The 19,108-nt window shown below is 36.7% G+C and overlaps 1 protein-coding gene across 1 annotated transcript in view; it reads right to left on the bottom strand.

Annotated features, from left to right (window-relative positions):
- Nucleotides 1–18,858, bottom strand: part of iglon5 (IgLON family member 5) — a 43,222-nt gene extending 24,364 nt beyond the window's left edge. The window contains exons 1-2 of the mRNA XM_048152712.1: nt 18,603–18,858; nt 7,569–7,688 (exon numbers count right to left, since the gene is read on the bottom strand). Of these exons, the coding sequence (XP_048008669.1) occupies nt 7,569–7,688; nt 18,603–18,687 (205 nt within the window). The 5' untranslated portion in view covers nt 18,688–18,858. The remainder of the gene's footprint in view (nt 1–7,568; nt 7,689–18,602) is intronic.
- Between the last annotated feature and the right edge of the window lie 250 nt (nt 18,859–19,108).

The following is a 19,108-nucleotide window of genomic DNA, read 5'->3' as shown; positions in this document are numbered from 1 at the left end:
TTAGCGTAATAAATATCATTCCCCCGTGACATCTTCGTCAGGCCTTCTGAGCACCTATTTCAACCCGCTGGGGAGGAGAAAATAATCTTATCCTGACAAAAAGGGTTTACAGGTAAAAAGACTGGTATGTCTTGCACACTTCCAACTGGGATGCTTACTTATAAGATGTTATTTGTATTTATTTCTCACAGTTGTGGCAAGCACATTCCCATGTGGCCAGACGCATTTTTGCTCCACTACAGCTGGAAAATGACAAAATCAGCTTTAGAATTACATTCAAATGGCTGGATGGAATCAAACAGGGATTCCTACTGGATCTAGATCAGTGTTAAATAATACAAATAAAAAAACAAAAATACATAGGGTGAATTCAGGGTTGATTGGGACACTTTTTGTGTCTATGTAATCATACCATGATTTAATGTAAATATGCATAATCATTTCAGAAACATTTTTTTTTTTCATGTTTGCATGCTATTATTGCATATATTACTTTATATAATTATATATTAGAGCATATATAATTTTTTTCCTTTTGAATTTTCAGCTTTTTTTTTTTTAATTACAGTAATTACAAGTTTAAATAATATATCCTTATTTTCTTTACATTATATGGTATAGTTTTGGCATTACAATAATGAGAATTTGCAGAAAATGTGCTTAAAGTCGGCATGAAACCAAAGTTGCAAATGGCTTCTCAAACAAGAACAAATGTAGGGCGGGGCTTGATTTTTGTCTGTGGGGAATTGATTAGATGGTTGTGGTTTGCTATTGGTGGATCTCATGTGAGTGACAGGTTGCCCCGCCCTCGTCATCAGACAAGAGATGTTGCTGCAAGAGGGAGGGAAAATCATTCAAGTTTATGAAGCACATTAATTTAAAGGTGCCCTAGAACTTCTTTTTAAAAGATGTAATATAAGTCTAAGGTGTCTCCTGAATGTGTCTGTGAAGTTTCAGCTTAAAATACCCCATAGATTTTTTTAACTGCCTATTTTGGTGCATCATTAACTATGCACCGATATATAGGTTGCGGCCCCTTTAATTCTCGTGCTCCCCCACCCCCGGAGCTCGCGCTTGCCTTGAACAGCATAAACAAAGTTCACACAGCTAATATAACCCTCAAAATGGATCTTTACAAAGTGTTCGTCATGCATGCTGCGTGCATACATCGGATCATGTGAGTATAGTATTTATTTGGATGTTTACATTTGACTCTGAATGAGTTTGATAGTGCTTCGTGGCTAAAGCTAACATTACACACTGTTAGAGAGATTTATAAAGAATGAAGTTGTGTTTATGAATTATACAGACTGCAAGTGTTTAAAAATGAAAATAGCGATGGCTCTTGTCTCCGTGAATGCAGTAATAAACGATGGTAACTTTAACCACATTTAACAGTACATTAGCAACATGCTACCAAAACATTTATAAAGAAAATTTACAAATATCACTAAAAATATCATGTTATCATGGATCATGTCAGTTATTATCGCTCCATCTGCCATTTTTCACTGTTGTTCTTGCTTGCTTACCTAGTCTGATGATTCAGCTGTGCACAGATCCAGACGTTAATACTGGCTGCCCTTGTCTAATGCCTTGAACATGGGCTGGCATATGCAAATATTGGGGCGTACATATTAATGATCCCAACTGTTACGTAACAGTCAGTGTTATGTTGAGATTCGCCTGTTCTTCGGAGGTCTTTTAAACAAATGAGATTTATATAAGGAGGAGGAAACAATGGAGTTTGAGACTCACTGTATGTCATTTCCATGTACTGAACTCTTGTTATTCAACTATGTCAAGGTAAATTCAATATTTAATTCTAGGGCACCTTTAAACAAATGATGTGCATGGATAAATCATTTATAATATATAGAGGGTATGCATTGACATCCCTATCCCCCCTCAGCTGGACTGAGTGGCAAAAGAGCCTGCCGCATGACTGGGTTTAATAGGGAAAACGCAAGTAAAACACGAGTAAAACGAATTAAACTAAAGTTTGTACTCTAGTGTTCCTGTTACAACATACCAAAAATCCAGTAATCCATGGATATTGACATGCAAACAGGAATCGTGTTTCCTTACATTTATATGTGCCTGATTTGCTGGGGAAATACATAAAGCAAATTTGCCTGTGAAAGCTTTATATAAATACAATATAGGTAGGTCTAAATCACTTATATCAATGTAACATATATCGTCTTATTGTCCAGCCCTAAAACTTAGTTTTTGTCAGTGTTTATTTAAAAACATCCAATTATGCAGAATATAAGATGGTAAATATTTAATTGATGAGTTGTCAACACAATATATAGGGTATGATTTGACCTCATAATTCAACATATTGACACAAAATGATAACTGCAAATCCGCATTTCCCTACATTGTCCAGTCCAGTCGCTTCTGTGAATTGCAGTGATCCATTTGCTTCTCTTTTTTTAGGTTTGGGCAGTCTGTAAAAATATGCAGTTTCTTTTCTGTTCCTGTAACTCAACTAGTAGACCATGATGCTAACAATGCTGAGGTCATCGGTTTATTTTTTTCAAGGAATATGTATTCCAAATGCACTAATTTTTGACTGCCAAATGCTTAAATGTGTTTCTTGTTCACAACCATGAGATGACAAACCATACACTCTTAGAAGAACAGGTTCTAAATGGATCCGTAAAGGGTTCTTCCTATATAGAATCTTTTGGGGTTCCTATCATGGAATCATTTTATGGATTTAGTCTTAATTAATTTTGACTTAATTAAATTTTATGAATTTAAAAGATTGTAAACATACTTTATCACTAGAAAAAATGGAAAAAACCTGAAAGTATTATGCAATAATTTGAGATATTTCTCCTTATATAGAAACTTTGTAGCATAAAGGGTTCTTTAAAATCAAGTCAAGAACCCTAGTGTTCCATTTAAAACCTCATTGAACATTTTTTCTTAAAGTCACCATGAAGTCAAAATGGACAATTCTTTTTTTGTAACAGACTGTTGCCATGTTTATTATGAATGATTTATCCATGCACATTATTATTAATATTATTATTATTATTAACTCATATGCACTCGAAAAACAGCATCCCTTCATGTCGTGTGTCTTGGCGGAGAGTGGGACTCAATATCCTCCACAACTGACTGCAGGTTGGGGCTGAGTCCAAAATTGCATACTTCCCTACTATATAGTAGGCGAAAAACAGTATTTGACAAAAGAAGTGTGTCCGAATTCACAGTACTCGTTAAAGGGTAGTCAAAAAGCACCCGGATGACCTACTACTTCTGGCGAGATTCTGAAGTGTGCATATGATGGACACTTTACTATCCCATGAGGCCACGGGAGAGGATTTGTGAATGGCAGTGAAGCGACGCAACCTACTCAAGAGAGTATGTGATTTCAGACGCAGTCTGCCCTTCAGACCTGCCTCTATATAGTCAAATCCATTCCCGAGAATGAAACACAGTCATTTTTTCCTCATTCCAGAAGCTGTTTCACTTGGATATAAGTCACAAAGGCTACTGCAACTTCTGTTTCATGCTGACTTTACGAGTGTATGCTAATCACTATGTCCGTTTTCACAATTTCAGGAGTGATTCTATAATTTATTTTGCATCTAAACACGGTTGTTACTCACAAAACACGGAGGTGTACAGCTAGTTAACGTACTGGACAGAATGTGTGTAGGTGGTCAGTCTAATGAATGAAACTGACCTGTCGAATGTGTGATTAACGCCGGTTTCAATCCGTTTGGACGTGCATGTGCGACGTAAGCTCCTGGTTAGTCACTCAGCGCTACAGTGTGTCGACAGAGTGGGCGTGTCACCTGTCAGTGACGGACAGGTATGTGATTGTGATGTCATGGCACCCTGTCTGCTTCCCTACACTGTGATGTACATGTCCAGATGGCTTTCTGTTTCTCCGGCCTAATCTACACGCCCAATTTCTCGCCCTGCTGCTGGCAACCAATCGCTCCACTGCAGTGACTCGCACTGAATAACAATGTGGCTCTTTCTGTCCCGCTTAACGCCCCTCTCTTTATTTCTGCCGTGCCGGTGGGTTATGAGGTGTAGAGGAAGTGCTGAGTGGGGAAAAGCGCAGATGAGAGATCTGCAGACAAGGACCACAGGAGCTATGGCTACGATTTTATGCAGAGTAGGAGTAATTTTATATCATGAAAAGGGCATATATCACAATGTGGTTATTTTTGCTGATGCAATGGAAAAAAGTAATATATGCAATAATATGTAATTATCTAAAATAATATGATACATTTTAAAAAAAGTTTACATTCGCATTTTCAACTTGATAGACACAAACCAATAGACTGGATTATTCAATTCATCACTATTGAAACTAAAGACTCAAAGCAGATATTATAAAAGAAAAATCTCTTCTTTTGACACATTCCTGTCATGACTAGATCACCTTGACCTTGTTTACACCTAACATTAACATCCATCTCAAGTGATCTGATCACTGTTAGAGTTGTAACTTCTTCCTGAGTCTCTCCATCAGTGTCGACTCCGGTTTGAACAATGTAAGGCTGAACACCGTTACTGACAATCCTCATTTTGGCTGCGTGAGATTCTCCAGCTTTGTTGTTGTTGAGCTGTTAAAGCTCCGCCCTCTTCTGGAAAGCAGAGCTCATTTGCATTTAAAGGGACACACACAAAAACGGCATGTTTTTGCTCACACCCAAATAGGGGCAAATTTGACAAGCTTGACATTTACAGACACATTTACAGACACATTCTGGGGACACCAGAGACTTATATTACATCTTGTGAAAAGAGGCATTATAGGTCCCTTTTGAAAGATTGCAATCTCTATTCAAACACCCACATCTTATTCCTAAATGACAACGATTCGACTATGTCTATTAAAGCTTTGACAAGTACGATCACAGCGAACATTCAGATCTTCCGCTGAGCCAGAGAGAGCAGTTGTGCAACAAAAAATACTGCGCCATTGACTTTAGACCAGGTTTTTGTTGGTCAATGGCGCAGTCGTTTTCAGTTGCCTCAAAATAGCAACACGCCAACAATGCACCTGAACCCACCTTGTTTTCAGACCAGCACGCCCATGGGTGAACAGATGGGTGTGAGTGTTTATCTACACATTAAAGTTACATTTAAGTTAATTTTTTTTTTTTTTTCATTACGGTATAGTTTTTGCATTACAGTAATGAGAATTTACAGGGGGAAAAAATGCTTAATTGTGACTTAATTTTTGTGTTCCTGTAAGTGGTAAAACCTGATGTTAACAATGCCACGCTCAAGGTCAGTGATAAAATTCGTATCCCAAATGCACTCTCATTTTTGCCTGGCAAATGCATAAATGTAACTGAATTTGTTTGATTTTGGAGTGAAACAGGCACATTCTCAACAGACTCATAATTGACGAATCATAAATGGTCATTGGACGGATTTGAGACGCATGTAATACTATCTGCCATCTGCTCAGCTGACCATTTGTGACCGGATCCCTTCAATGAGCAAAATACAGTCACAGATATGGCGAGTGTACACTACACGGACACACTAGAGGTTTAGTATCTGAGCTCAGCTGGTCTATTCATGTGAAGCTGGTCTGTTTCCAGGCGGAGTGACTCTTGAGTTGATTTCAAAGGACTAAGCATCAATTGAGAAATAAATGACAGTAAATGATGATCCCTACCGTGTCCAGTAATCATATTGTGAAAAGATTAAACAAAAATGCCTGTCCTGTTATGAGTTTCATCACGACCACTCGAAATGAATGCAGCTAATATCAGCGATAATGAAAGTTATAAATAGTATGTTAATGATAACCATAATTATTAATATTGCAGCAGAACAATAATGGTGGCAAAGAGGATGACGGCACATGTTGACAATTATCACCCTTGGTTGTAGCTGTAATTAACTATAATGAAATCTGAGCTGTAAATCACTTAGACTAAACTCATAATTGCATGCAACTACTAGTATTTCTGCAGTGTATTGTGTACAGTATGCACATTTTATGTATGAAATACCCATACAACATTCGTCAAAATGTGTAGTACACACATACTATAGAGGATGTAAGTTAAATATAGCCTTAATATTAAATTATCAAATTTAACATAGCACAATTCGATGTGCTCAGGAACAAGTAACAGATTAATAAGACCAAAGATTGCCTGTGTTATATACCCAATATGAATTGTATCACATATAAGTCACAGCAGCAAATCCCAGAAGCACTGGCCAAGATAAAGCTGTTCTCGGCGGGTACTCGAGCACTGAACGGTCGCTGACGGCTTGGAGCTCGCATCTCCGAAAACGTCTAAACAAATTGTAAAATAGGCGCTATAATTAAATATGAGTCACATATTTCAGGTCTAAACAACTACATTCTCACCTAAAAAAATCTCTTAAAACTACAGTTCGTAGTATAACAAGTGTAGTATTTGTAAAAAATATGGTGGATTTGCTCGGAGGAGTGATACAAATGGTGAAAAGGTAAGAGTGCTTTTATCACTAAAATATTGCACGGCTATCAGCCAATCAGATTTGAGAACCAGAAAGAACTGTTATATAAATATATATTAAAAAAGGTCTTTTTTTAAGACCATTTTGCATTTAATGAAAATTACACATATTTATACCAACATGAAACCACAAAATTTCACCAAAAAGTAATAATAAAAAAAAACATAAGAAATTATATTTTGATTAAATAAAACAGCATTTTTTACGGACCATTTAAAAAATAATCTTCATGATAACTACACCAAAATAAAAGTTGGTCCACAAAATCAAAAGAAAAAAATATATATTTTGCATTAATAAAACAAAGCATATTTTAGGACCATTAAAAAATGTAATTTCATGACAATTACACATATTTCCACCAAAATAAAATGTTAAGTACATATTAAGTAAACAGTATCCCACAATGCAATGCGCTTAAAGGGATAGTTCACCTAAAAATGAAAATTCTGTCATCATTTACTCACCCTCAAGTTGTTCCAAACCTGTATGAGTTTCTTTCTTCTGCTGAACACAAAAGAAGATATTTTGAAGAATATGGGTAACCAAACAGTTTATGGACCCCACTGACTTCCATAGTATGGGAAAAAAATACATCATCAACTGCAGGGTTGCCAGGTTTTTGTAACAAAACCTGCCCAATTGCTACTCAAAACTAGCCCCAAATGAGCCCAATCACATTTCAGAGGTGTCCTACGGTAAAAATCATGTCCAGTGGAGTAAAATCCGTGCTTTTTTGGCAGGGCTCCCCTGGTAAAATTAGCATTCCAGGGGCTAAATATCACGTTATTGGGGTCACTTCAACCTGCAGTAACACTGTTAAAGTAGCCTAATTCTGCGGGAAAACCATGCATTGGCAACGCAACACTGATCAACTGTTTGGTTACCGACATTCTTCAAAATATCTTCTTTTGTGTTCAGCAGAAGAAAAAAATTCATACAGGATTGAGGGTGAGTAAATGATGACAGTATTCTCATTTTTGGGGTGAACTATCCCTTTAAACTTGACCTTCATTTACAGTATGACCAATAAAGAAAATGGCCGCAGTAATACTCACATTTGAAGTCCTTCCAGGTCACGGTGGGCTCCGGTCTGCCCACCGCCAGGCAAAAGAGGCTCACGTCATCGCCTTCATTCACGGATTTATCCTGCGAGATGTTCACTATCCGGGCCGGCACTGCAAAACAGTTTTTAATTATGATTAAAGTTAATATATCATGGCTTAACTGATGTCAAAAATCAACCTTAGTTTAAAAAAAAAAGCTGAATAAATTTGCTCGAGACGGGTTGTTTGTTTCAGGGTGTATAAATGATTCCAATCAGCTGTTTTGAACTAAATTCCCAAAGCAGAGGGCAATGCATAATGCCGGATGGATAATGAGCTGGTCCTTGAATTTAAATGGCCTGTGATCAGAGCTTTAATGAAGATGGCCAAAGATTTGGCCTGCGAGGCATTCTCAAGCAGTCCATTTTTCAGTTTTCTAACAGGGCGAAATACTTCCGACGATAAACTTAAGATTGGACCCAAAGCAGATGCCTTCCTGTTGGAGGAGTGACTGGGGGGTGTAATTATTTTCACTCATATCGCACTAAGACTAAAATTGAGGGCACAATGGTATCGAGCAAATATGGTCATCTGTCTGCAAAGCTCCGTGTGGCAGATAAAAACGCCTGTGTTTGGTAAGATGGTTCTGGCCTGCCGGTCGGCCAACAATGCGCTTGAGATGCATTTTGAACATGCTCCCCCTTTTTGTACCAGCCGAGCAGCATTCTATCAAATATTCTTCACTTTAGGTTCTGCACATGTTGTTCATAATGCAGTTGCTGCATCCCAGTTCGCATACTATCAGTCCTAAATACTATTCGAAATTAGAATTAATGTGTTCCAAATTGTAGAATGTTGAAATGAGTATTCCAAAGAATCCCGGATGGTCTAATTTTTCCGTTTAGAATCCGAAGTGCAGATCCGTGCATGTTTTAACGGCTAATATTGCTCACAACCCATTGCGTGTTGGACGAGGATTTGATTAGAACTTCAAACATGAATAAAAACAACAGCAACAGCATTGTGAACTTTTATAAAGATTTGTTTGGTTAACTTTTAAAGGCATCATTATGCAAACACATAAGGAAAGACACCTGACTGGCAGATCAACGTGCAACTACATTTCTGTCCGAAACGGTAGGAAATTAAATTGAATGTGGAGGATTTTAACTGTGACAAGATGATTGACGGGGCAGTTTAAATGGTGACAGGATTTGTCAGAGTTATCCGTTAAAGATGCAATTATGACGAAGCAGTGTGTCCCAAAGCTTGCCTACTCTTCTGCTACACACTCAGAAGTATGTACTTTTTCTTCACAAAAACAGTACATACTTTTAGGGCATAGTATAGGCGAATTGGGATGCAGCAAGTGCTTCAGTCTCAGAATGGCTTGGTTCATTTACTGTGAGCTGCACGCATGTAAATAAATATATACAACAAACTGGCAGTGCATTTATTTATTTTCCAGCAACCCATCAAAATAAAGGCTTGATATACTGTTTGAAAAATGAAGAAATGAAGATGTAAATATTAGTGTTTTTAATTTTAATGTTATTTTACACTACAATAGTTTTATTACTATATATTTGCTATTACTATATTTGATATTTTGTTTAATTTATTTAATAACTATAATAAATAATCGAATTGGTCAAAAACAGTGTGAATGTGACCTATGAAAACTAAATAAAAAAGGTAACTGCGACTCACAATACTGACTATTTGCGAGTTTATGGCTTTCACTCCCCAGCAAAATCATGCTAATCATTCTAGAATTATTCATTCTTTCCAAATAGAGCTATTCAAGTCATCAGATAAAACTTCCTGTATTTTTTTATATCGCTATAAAAACTCAATGTCAGTTTTTTCCAATACCATGCAGCCCTAATTCACTTTGATATTTTCAATCTTGTGCAACAGGAAAATGCACCGTGCACGGCGTGATATACATAACAATTGACAACTTTCAGCCGGCGGGGTTGGGTTGGGGTTGAAGTAAAGGGAGGGATGCTAGCAATCCATCAGCGGAGGGGTCTGCTGCCAATAAATCACGTCAGTCAGGATCGCTGAAGATCTTACTCATGTTGCTGTTGACGTGACAGTCGGTACGGCCCATTTCTGCCCCACACAGCCGGTCAACCTAAAGATTACTGAGCATAACCACCCCTCTGATCCCTCTGATCCTGATTACATCTGTGTCAAGCCCTCTTGTTTTCTTGGTACTGCCATTAACTCTTTTCCCACCATTGATTAGATTTTATATCATTATGACACAACGCTTCCCTGCCACTGACGAGTTTTTCTGGCAATCCATGTTTTCACTGTTATACGGTAGGGGCGCTATTACGCATCTTCTGAAATAGTACAGCATCTCCGGATCCCTGGATTTGCTTATTTGTGTGCACGATTTACTATTTCGTTCCCTCGATTTGCTAATTTGTATGCACGATTTACTATTTCGTTCCCTCGATTTGCTAAATCATGCGCTCGATTTACTATTTTGTCCCTCAATATGCTAAATCGTGCACACGATTTACTATTTTGTTTCCTCAATTTGCTAAATCGTGTGCACGATGTACTATTTCGTTCCCTCGATTTGTTCATTTGTGCACACAATTTAATATTTTGTTCCCTCGATTTGTTCATTTGTGCACACAATTTACTATTTTGTTCGCTCGATTTGCTAAATCATGCGCATGATTTACTATTTCGTTCTCTCAATTTGCTAAATCGTGTGCACGATGTACTATTTCGTTCCCTCGATTTGCTCATTTGTGCACACAATTTACTATTTTTTTCCCTCGATTTGTTCATTTGTGCACACAATTTACTATTTTGTTCGCTCGATTTGCTAAATCATGCGCATGATTTACTATTTCGTTCCCTCAATTTGCTAAATCGTGTGCACGATGTACTATTTCGTTCCCTCGATTTGCTCATTTGTGCACACAATTTACTATTTTTTTCCCTCGATTTGTTCATTTGTGCACACAATTTACTATTTTGTTCGCTCGATTTGCTAAATCGTGCACTCGATTTACTATTTCGTTCCCTCAATTTGCTAAATCGTGCACTCGATTTACTATTTTGTTCCCTCAATTTGCTAAATCTTGCACTCGATTTACTATTTCGTTCCCTCAATTTGCTAAATCGTGCACTCGATTTACTATTTCGTTCCCTCGGTTTGGTAAATCATGCACTCGATTTACTATTTCGTTCCCTCGATTTGCTAAATCGTGCGGGACGATTTACTATTTCGTTCCCTCAATTTGCTAAATCGTGCACTCGATTTACTATTTCGTTCCCTCAATTTGCTAAATCGTGCACTCGATTTACTATTTTGTTCCCTCAATTTGCTAAATCATGCACTCGATTTACTATTTCGTTCCCTCAATTTGCTAAATCGTGCACTCGATTTACTATTTCGTTCCCTCGGTTTGGTAAATCATGCACTCGATTTACTATTTCGTTCCCTCGATTTGCTAAATCGTGCGGGACGATTTACTATTTTGTTCCCTCAATTTGCTAAATCATGCACTCGATTTACTATTTTGTTCCCGTGATTTGCTAAATCGTGCACACTATTTACTATTTGTTCCCTCAATTTGCTAAACTGCGCGGACGATTTACTATTTCACTTCCTCGATTTGCTGAATCGTGCAAACAATTTACTATTTCGTTCCCGTGATTTGCTAAATCATGTGGACGATTTACTATTTTGTTTCCTCGGTTTGCTAAATCGTGCGCACTATTTACTATTTCGTTCCTGCGATTTGCTAAATTGTGCGGACGATTTACTATTTTGTTTCCTCGATTTGCTAGTTTGTGCGGACGATTTACTATTTCGTTTCCTCGATTTGCTAAATCATGCGCACTATTTACTATTCGTTCCCTCGATTTGCTAAATCATGCGCACTATTTACTATTTCGTTTCCTCGATTTTCTAAATCGTGCACTCTATTTACTATTTCATTTCCTCGAATTGAGAATGAATGAAGCTAGAATAAAATGTTTATAAGCAGAGGCTCTTTCTTTTGATATACTGACTGATGTGAATACACTCAAAAATCCAGGGCTGGATTTCCCAATAACGTTGTCTCTTAGCGCGCTACGAAGACTCTAAAGGTAGACCTTCACTGAAGATATACCGTTTCTAGGCGTGTTCCCCGAACTATCACTTAGGAGGTTGCTTAAGGTTTATCTTCTTAAGTGCGATGTTACCAGGTGCTGTCCATGGCGCTGGTGCTGAATTGGATGATATCGATGGCTCGAGAATCAATAATTCACTCTACAGGTGCTGGTCATATAATTAGAATATCATGAAAAAGTTCATTTTTTTTATTGTAAATGATTTAAAAAAAAAATGAAACTTTCATTTATTCTAGATTACCTACATGTAAATTAAAACATTTCAAAAGTTTTTTTTTTTTGTTTTTTTAATTTGTTGATTAGAGCGTACAGCTAATGAAAGTCCAAAATCCAGTATCTCAAAATATTAGAATATTTACATTTGAGTTTCATTAAATGACCATCCCTACAGTATAAATTCCGGGTATCTCTTGTTCTTTGAAACCACACTAATGGGGAAGACTGCTGACTTGGCAATGGTCCAGGAGACAATCATTGACACCCTCCACAAAGAGAGTAAGTCACAGAAGGTCATTACTGAATGGGGTGGCTGTTTACAGAGTGAAATATCAAAGCATATTAAATGCAAAGTTGACTAGAAGGAAGAAATTGGGTAGGCAAAGGTGCACAAGCAACAGGGATGACCGCAAGCTTAAGAATACCGTCAAGTAAAGCCGATTCAAACGCTTGGGAGAGCTTCACAATGAGTCGAATGAAGCCGGAGTCAGCGCATCAAGAGCCACCACACTCGGACATCTTCAGGAAAAGGACTACCAAGCCACTTCTGAAACAGAAACAACGTCAGAAGCATCTTACCTGGGCTAAGGAGGAAAAAAAAACTGGACAGTGAACAGTGGTCGAAAGTCCTCTTTTCAGATAAAAGTAAATTTTGCATTTCATGTTGAAATCATGGTCCCAGAGTCTGAAGGAAGACTGGAGAGGCACAGAATCCAAGCTTCTTCCAGGTGATTTTGGAGCACTTTATGCTTCCATCTGCTGACAAGCTTTATGGAGATGCTGATTTCCTTTTCCAGCAGGACTTTAGCACCTGCCCACAGTGCAAAAACCACTTCCAAGTGGTTTGCTGACCATGATATTACTGTGCTTTTTTGGCCAACCAACATACCTGACCCCTGAATCTATGGGATATTTTCAAGAGAAAGATGAGAAACAGTCGATCCAGCAATATACAGATGATCTGAAGGCTCAATAGTGCCTCAGCAGTGCCACAGGCTGATCACTTCCATGCCACACTTCACTGATGCTGTAATTTGTACTAGGAGCAAGTCATTTGCTGTAATATGTGCTGCCGACCAAGTATTGAGTGTGCACAAATGAACATACTTTAAAGAACTTGAACTTTTCTGTTTTGAAAATCCATTTTTTGATTGATCTTAGGAAATATTCTAATATTTTGAGATACTGGATTTTGGACTTTCATGAGCTGTATGCTCTAATCATCAAAATTAAAAAAAAAAAAAAAAAACTTTTGAAACGTTTTACTTTACATGTAGGGAATCAAGAATATATGAAAGTTTCATTTTTAAAAATAATTTACAATAAAAAAATGAACTTTTTAATGATATTCTAATTATATGACCAGCACCTGTATACAGGGGCTGCTTCACTGCGTTATGCGAGAAATCAGTGTTCTTTATAAAAAGAAACACTTCAGAAGTAGAAATTGCATTTACCAGGACTCATGGGATGTTATAAAAGTAATCCAAATTGCAAACTAAATCTATATTGTAATTGATCTATATTCTGGGGGCGCGGAGCCCCCATCAGCGTGAGTTTAAGGCGACCGTTATTTTAGAACAAAGTTTTAATTCCTTGGAGACGCGTCATGCAGCTGACAGACATGTAGGTATTGCGTTTATATATAGTTTTTTTTTCTTCATTTTTTTATTCAAAATATGCACAAACGTGTTAGCTATATCATAAATTTTATGATATATTCCGATTGTAAAATATGTGGAAGTGAATGTGTTTTGTTGGGCGATGAGTTTGCATGGCAATTCAGAGCTGTCGGATTTACGAAATCTTCCCCGAAATACATAAAAGTATGTGGCCGGTGAACTGGGAAAAGAATAGAGTAAACTTTATTGTTTCATACACAATGTGTATCTGATATGAATAAAACACTTCGTCAAATTATATAACCGAAAGGGTTATTGTTGCAGCTTCCGTAGACATGAGTGTATGTAATTTGATTTTAACAAACAATAAATGTCTTTTTTATGCAGTAGCCTACTTAATTCAAATGTGTATTTAAATGTCTGAAAACTAAAATAAACCTGATGAGGTTAAAAACACTGAACAGTTGTGATACATGACAAGAGCGGAGTGCGCGTCTGTCTCTGGTTCAGCACCAAAGCACATTTAAATTTATCAGTGAATCTTTGCATTTTATTCTTTGCCATTATCCTAATCGAACACTGGGTGTATTACAGCTTCAGAATTATTTTTGTATTGACTGTCAACAGTGATAAGGTATAGCTCAGAGTGCTCCAGACCAACCTCATGAAAGTATGACTTACAGAAGGTACACTTAACTAAGAACGTTTTGGGAAACACGTATTAACGTTAAGGTACAGCTTAAGGTATAATTTAAGAACAACACACAGTTAAGAAGGTTTCGGGAAATCCAGTGCTGGTGCTGACTGGCAACTTAAAAATAAAATGCTGTCGGGGAAAGAGTTACAGGAATTACTCGTATGGATATTGTGCAAATGGTTCTTTTGTGTTCCACAGCAGAAATAAAGTTAAATGTGTTCTGAATGATGTAAATAACAGAATTTTTGACAGAAGTACTTTACTTTTAAGAGAAGCACTAAAATTGATGTTAAACTCATTAACTTTAATGCACAGAGTACTGAAATTAAACCATTCTTAGGCACACCGACAGTCTGTTCAGTCTTTGCATATTGATCAAGAAAGTAAATAAGCATTTTCAAAGAAGAAATAGCCACTGGATGTGTCAAAGTTACCCTGGTTAGTGGCACAAAATCTTTAGAAGGTGTTTGTTTGATTGAAACACAGAGAAGCAAATGAAATAGACATCCATGAGGACAACTGTTCAAATGCATGTTTCAAGCATAATTTGTATTGTTTTTCTTCTGGATGGACAGAAATCTGTGAAAGTCCATATCTGCCTTATATATATATATCAAAATGTAAAAAGGATTGTGACTTTATATCTCACAATTTAGTTTTTTTCTTCTCATGGCTATGCATTTACACCACCGTTCAAAAGTTTGTGGTCTGAAAGATTTAATTTTCTTTTAAGAAATGAATACTTTTATTCAGTGAGGATGCATTAAATTGATCTATGTTATAACATAGATCTCTGGGACTTGTCACAGTACTTACATATTGTTGCTCTTTTGTAGGTTCAACTGCTTCTATTGCTCTCCTCAAATGTCAGTCGCTTTGAACAAAAGCGTCTGCTAAATGATTAAATCTAAATCAAAAGTAAAGGTAAAGACATTTATAATGTTAAATGCTGTTCTTTTGAACTTTCTAATCAAAGAATCCTGAAAAAAAATGTATCACAGTTTCCACAAAAATATGAAGCAGCATGTTTTCAGCATTGATAATAATCAGAAATGTTTCTGCAAATCATCATATTAGAGTGATTTCTGAAGGATCATGTGACACTGAAGACTGGAGTAATGATGCTGAAAATTCAGCTTTGATCACAGGAACAAATTACACTTTACTATATATTATGTTGATAATTCACAATATTACAGTTTTACTGTATGTTTGATCAAATAAATGCATTCTTGGTTTTCTTTAAAAAAAAACTTACTAACCCAAAACTTTCAAATGGTAGTTTAAATACAGTGTTGCAATTTTAAGATATAATGTTACATTGTGAGATTTAAATTTGTACTGCAAGAGATATAAAGTCATTTTTGTGAGACATAAAGTTGCATTGTGTGATATAAAGTCACAAGTGTGATTAATTCAAACTTTAAAAAAAAGTCAGAACTGTGAGATATAAAGTTGGAATTGTTTCTACAGACTTCCATAGAAATACTGATCACAAAATGTACACACATTTCTGTCAGTTATTTTTATTCTGAAAAACCTCTTTTAAAAACCATTCATATTTTTGCAGTTCTTTTGTGTTCATTTGTTTGTGTGACACGTACGGTAGTGGCCAAAAGTGATGTCCGGTCTATAGGAAAATTATGGAGTCAAATTAATGCCTTAAAGTTTTGCACAAAAATAAAGTTTTGCAAAACAAAAAAAAGAATTGAGCAATAAAAAAATGTTTTGCAAACAAAAATAAAGAATTGCAAAGGAAAAATAAAGTATTGAGCAGAAAAAAATAAGTTTTGCAAGCAAAAATAATAAATTGCAAAATAAAATAACGTAGTGCAAAAATAAAAATATAATCAATTACAAAAATCAATGACAGCTGTAATCCTATTTTATCTTTGCCACATATTTTTCATGCTCAAACCTACTAAATCATTTGCAACGCTCATTTTATTCTGCGTTTCAGTCAAGTGTGCGCTCACTATACCGGCTTTCGTTTGCGCTGCACTGTTCTGTGCGGATCTCTTTATGGCACTGGTTTGACGTGGGGGTGGAGTCAAGAAACGGGGGCACGCCCCCGCGAAACACGTCATCGACAGGAGACGCAGATCGCAACAGAACAGATCAAACATAGAGACAGAGCGCATTTATTATAATCTGAAAACCATGCCCACCGGGGGAAAAACAATCCAACCGGGGGAAAAATCAATCCAACCGTCTCCATTGACTTTGTAATGCATGATGCTGCCTCCTTGTCTTTTCTGACTCATTACAAAAAACAGAACAATGCCTAAAAGCTGCTGTGTGACAAGGTGTACAGCTAACAAGCTAAAAAACCCAGAAATAAGTTTTTATAAGCTGTCGACCCCAAAAAACGAATGTTTAAGGACACAAAAGTGGATACAGGCAGTGAGACAGAGCGCAACGGGTCATATTACTATAAGAAATGCATTGGAGGGGGTCGTAATTGGCGACAACATATGCTAAACAAACCAACAAAAACAAACCATTCATTATTTTTAACCATGTCAAAGAATTATTTCACCTGTCGCTGATTACGTTCCCCTCCAATGCATTTCGCGGGGGCGTGCCCCCGTTTCTTGACTCCACCCCCACGTCAAACCAGTGCCATAAAGAGATCCGCACAGAAAAGTGCAGCGCAAAAGAAAACCAGTATCGTGAGCGCACGCTTGACTGAAACGCAGAATAAAATGAGCGTTGCAAATGATTTAGTAGGTTTGAGCATGAAAAATCTTTGGCAAAGATAAAATAGGATTACAGCTGTCATTGATTTTTGTAATTGATTATATTTTTATTTTTGCACTACTTTATTTTATTTTGCAATTTATTATTTTTGTTTGCAAAACTTATTTTTTTCTGCTCAATACTTTATTTTTCCTTTGCAATTCTTTATTTTTGTTTGCAAAACATTTTTTTATTTTTTATTTATTTATTTTTTTTTTATATTTTTTATTTTTTATTATTCTTTTTTGTGTTTTGCAAAACTTTATTTTTGTGCAAAACTTTAAGGCATTAATTTGACTCCATAGAAAATTGACATTTTCATCTTTCACTCAAATGTGATTAAAAAAAAAAGTGTTTTTGTAAGTATATTACGTAGTTGTGCATGGAGTCAATTTGTGATAATAATGCAAAGAAACATTGTGCAGACATAATTTTTTGGCCAGGCTGTCATATACAAAGAAATCATGAACAAGGGAGAACCAACAAAATATTAAAGGGTTATTTCACCCATAAATGATAATTCTGTCATTTATTACTCACCCTCATTCCGTTCCACACCCGTAAGACCTTCGTTAATCTTCGGAACACAAATTAAGATATTTTTGATAAAATCTGATGGCTCAGTGAGGCCTGCATTGACAGCAAGATAATTAATACTTTCAATGCCCAGAAAGCTACTAAAGACATATTTAAATCAGTTCATGTGACTACAGTGGTTCAACCTTAATGTTACGAAGCGATGAGAATACCTTTTGTGCAGCAAAAAAACAAAATAGTGAATTTATTCAACAATATCTAGTGATGGACGATTTCAAAACACTGCTTCATGAAACTTTACGAATCATTTGTTTTGAATCTGCCAAAGTCACGCCCCCCAGTGGTGAACCACTGAAATTTCGAAACACTTATGACATAACGAAGCCTCGTTTACTGAAATCACATGACTTTGGCAGTTTGATACACACTCTGAACCACTGATTCAAAACAAAAGATTCGTAAAGCTTCATGAAGCAGTGTTTTGAAATCGCCCATCACTAGATATTGTTGAATAAAGCTGTTATTTAGTTTTTTTTTGGCACACAAAAAGTATTCTCATCGCTTTATAACATTAAGGTTGAACCACTGTAGTCACATGACCTGTTTTAAATATGTCTTTAGTAGCTTTCTGGACATTGAAAGTGTTAATTATCTTGCCGTCAATGCAGGCCTCACTGAGCCATCGGATTTCATCAAAAATATCTTAATTCGGAAGATGAACGAAGGTCTTACGGGTGTGTAACGACATGAGGGTGAGTAATTAATGACAAAATTTTCATTTTTGAGTGAACTAACCATTTAATAACTGATTAAGTTGTAGTCAATGCTTTCCTGTCATTTCCTTTTGCATAGTAAAATAAAGCCTGTAGCTGTAGTTTGCCTTTTTTCTGCCAAATAATTTTGTCTGATAAATACCTTAACCAAGTTCAGTGTTTGGTTCTTCCCTCAAATTTAAAATATTTAAACAATGTAACATATTTTCCTCATATTCTGATGGTTTAATCAAACTTGTAGGGTCATTAAAAGCAAATATCCCCTCCGGACATCACTTTTGGCCACTACTGTAAAGGGTTTAGATCAACGTACCCTGAACGATGAGGTAGACGTGGGCCGTACGGGGCTGGTTTCTGGCCTGGAAACTGCATGTGTAGGGTCCCTCGTCTGCCACCATCACTCTCTCAATCTTAATGGAGAAATCGCTGTTGTTGTTGTTCACCAGGGAGACGCGGGAGTCCAGGGACCACTTATCTGTGCCCGTAAATAAGATGTTGGAGCGGTTCAACCACGCCTTGTGAGTGACCTCCTCATCTATCTTGCATCTAAGAAAGAGACGAACAAGTTTGTGGCAGACAGAATCGAGTCACTTGATGTGAATAAAAACAAGGCTGTAAGGCAAAGGACGTTTGTTTTGTGCGCTATTTTTGGACTGCACGTCTCTCCCTCAATGTCTTGTTTTAAATAAAATATGGCATCTGCAGACTAAGTTTCATAGCCAATTACTGTGATGTCATTGAATGAGCGCTAGCATGAAACTCTGCACGAAACTTTCTGTGTTGTAATCGTTACAACTCGCTCATAAGGTCCGGGTCATT

The sequence above is a fragment of the Megalobrama amblycephala genome, linkage group LG13, assembly GCF_018812025.1.
Source record: "Megalobrama amblycephala isolate DHTTF-2021 linkage group LG13, ASM1881202v1, whole genome shotgun sequence".
Lineage (NCBI taxonomy): Eukaryota > Metazoa > Chordata > Actinopteri > Cypriniformes > Xenocyprididae > Megalobrama > Megalobrama amblycephala.
Note: the sequence above shows the minus strand (reverse complement) of the source record. Positions and strands in the feature narration are given on the sequence as shown.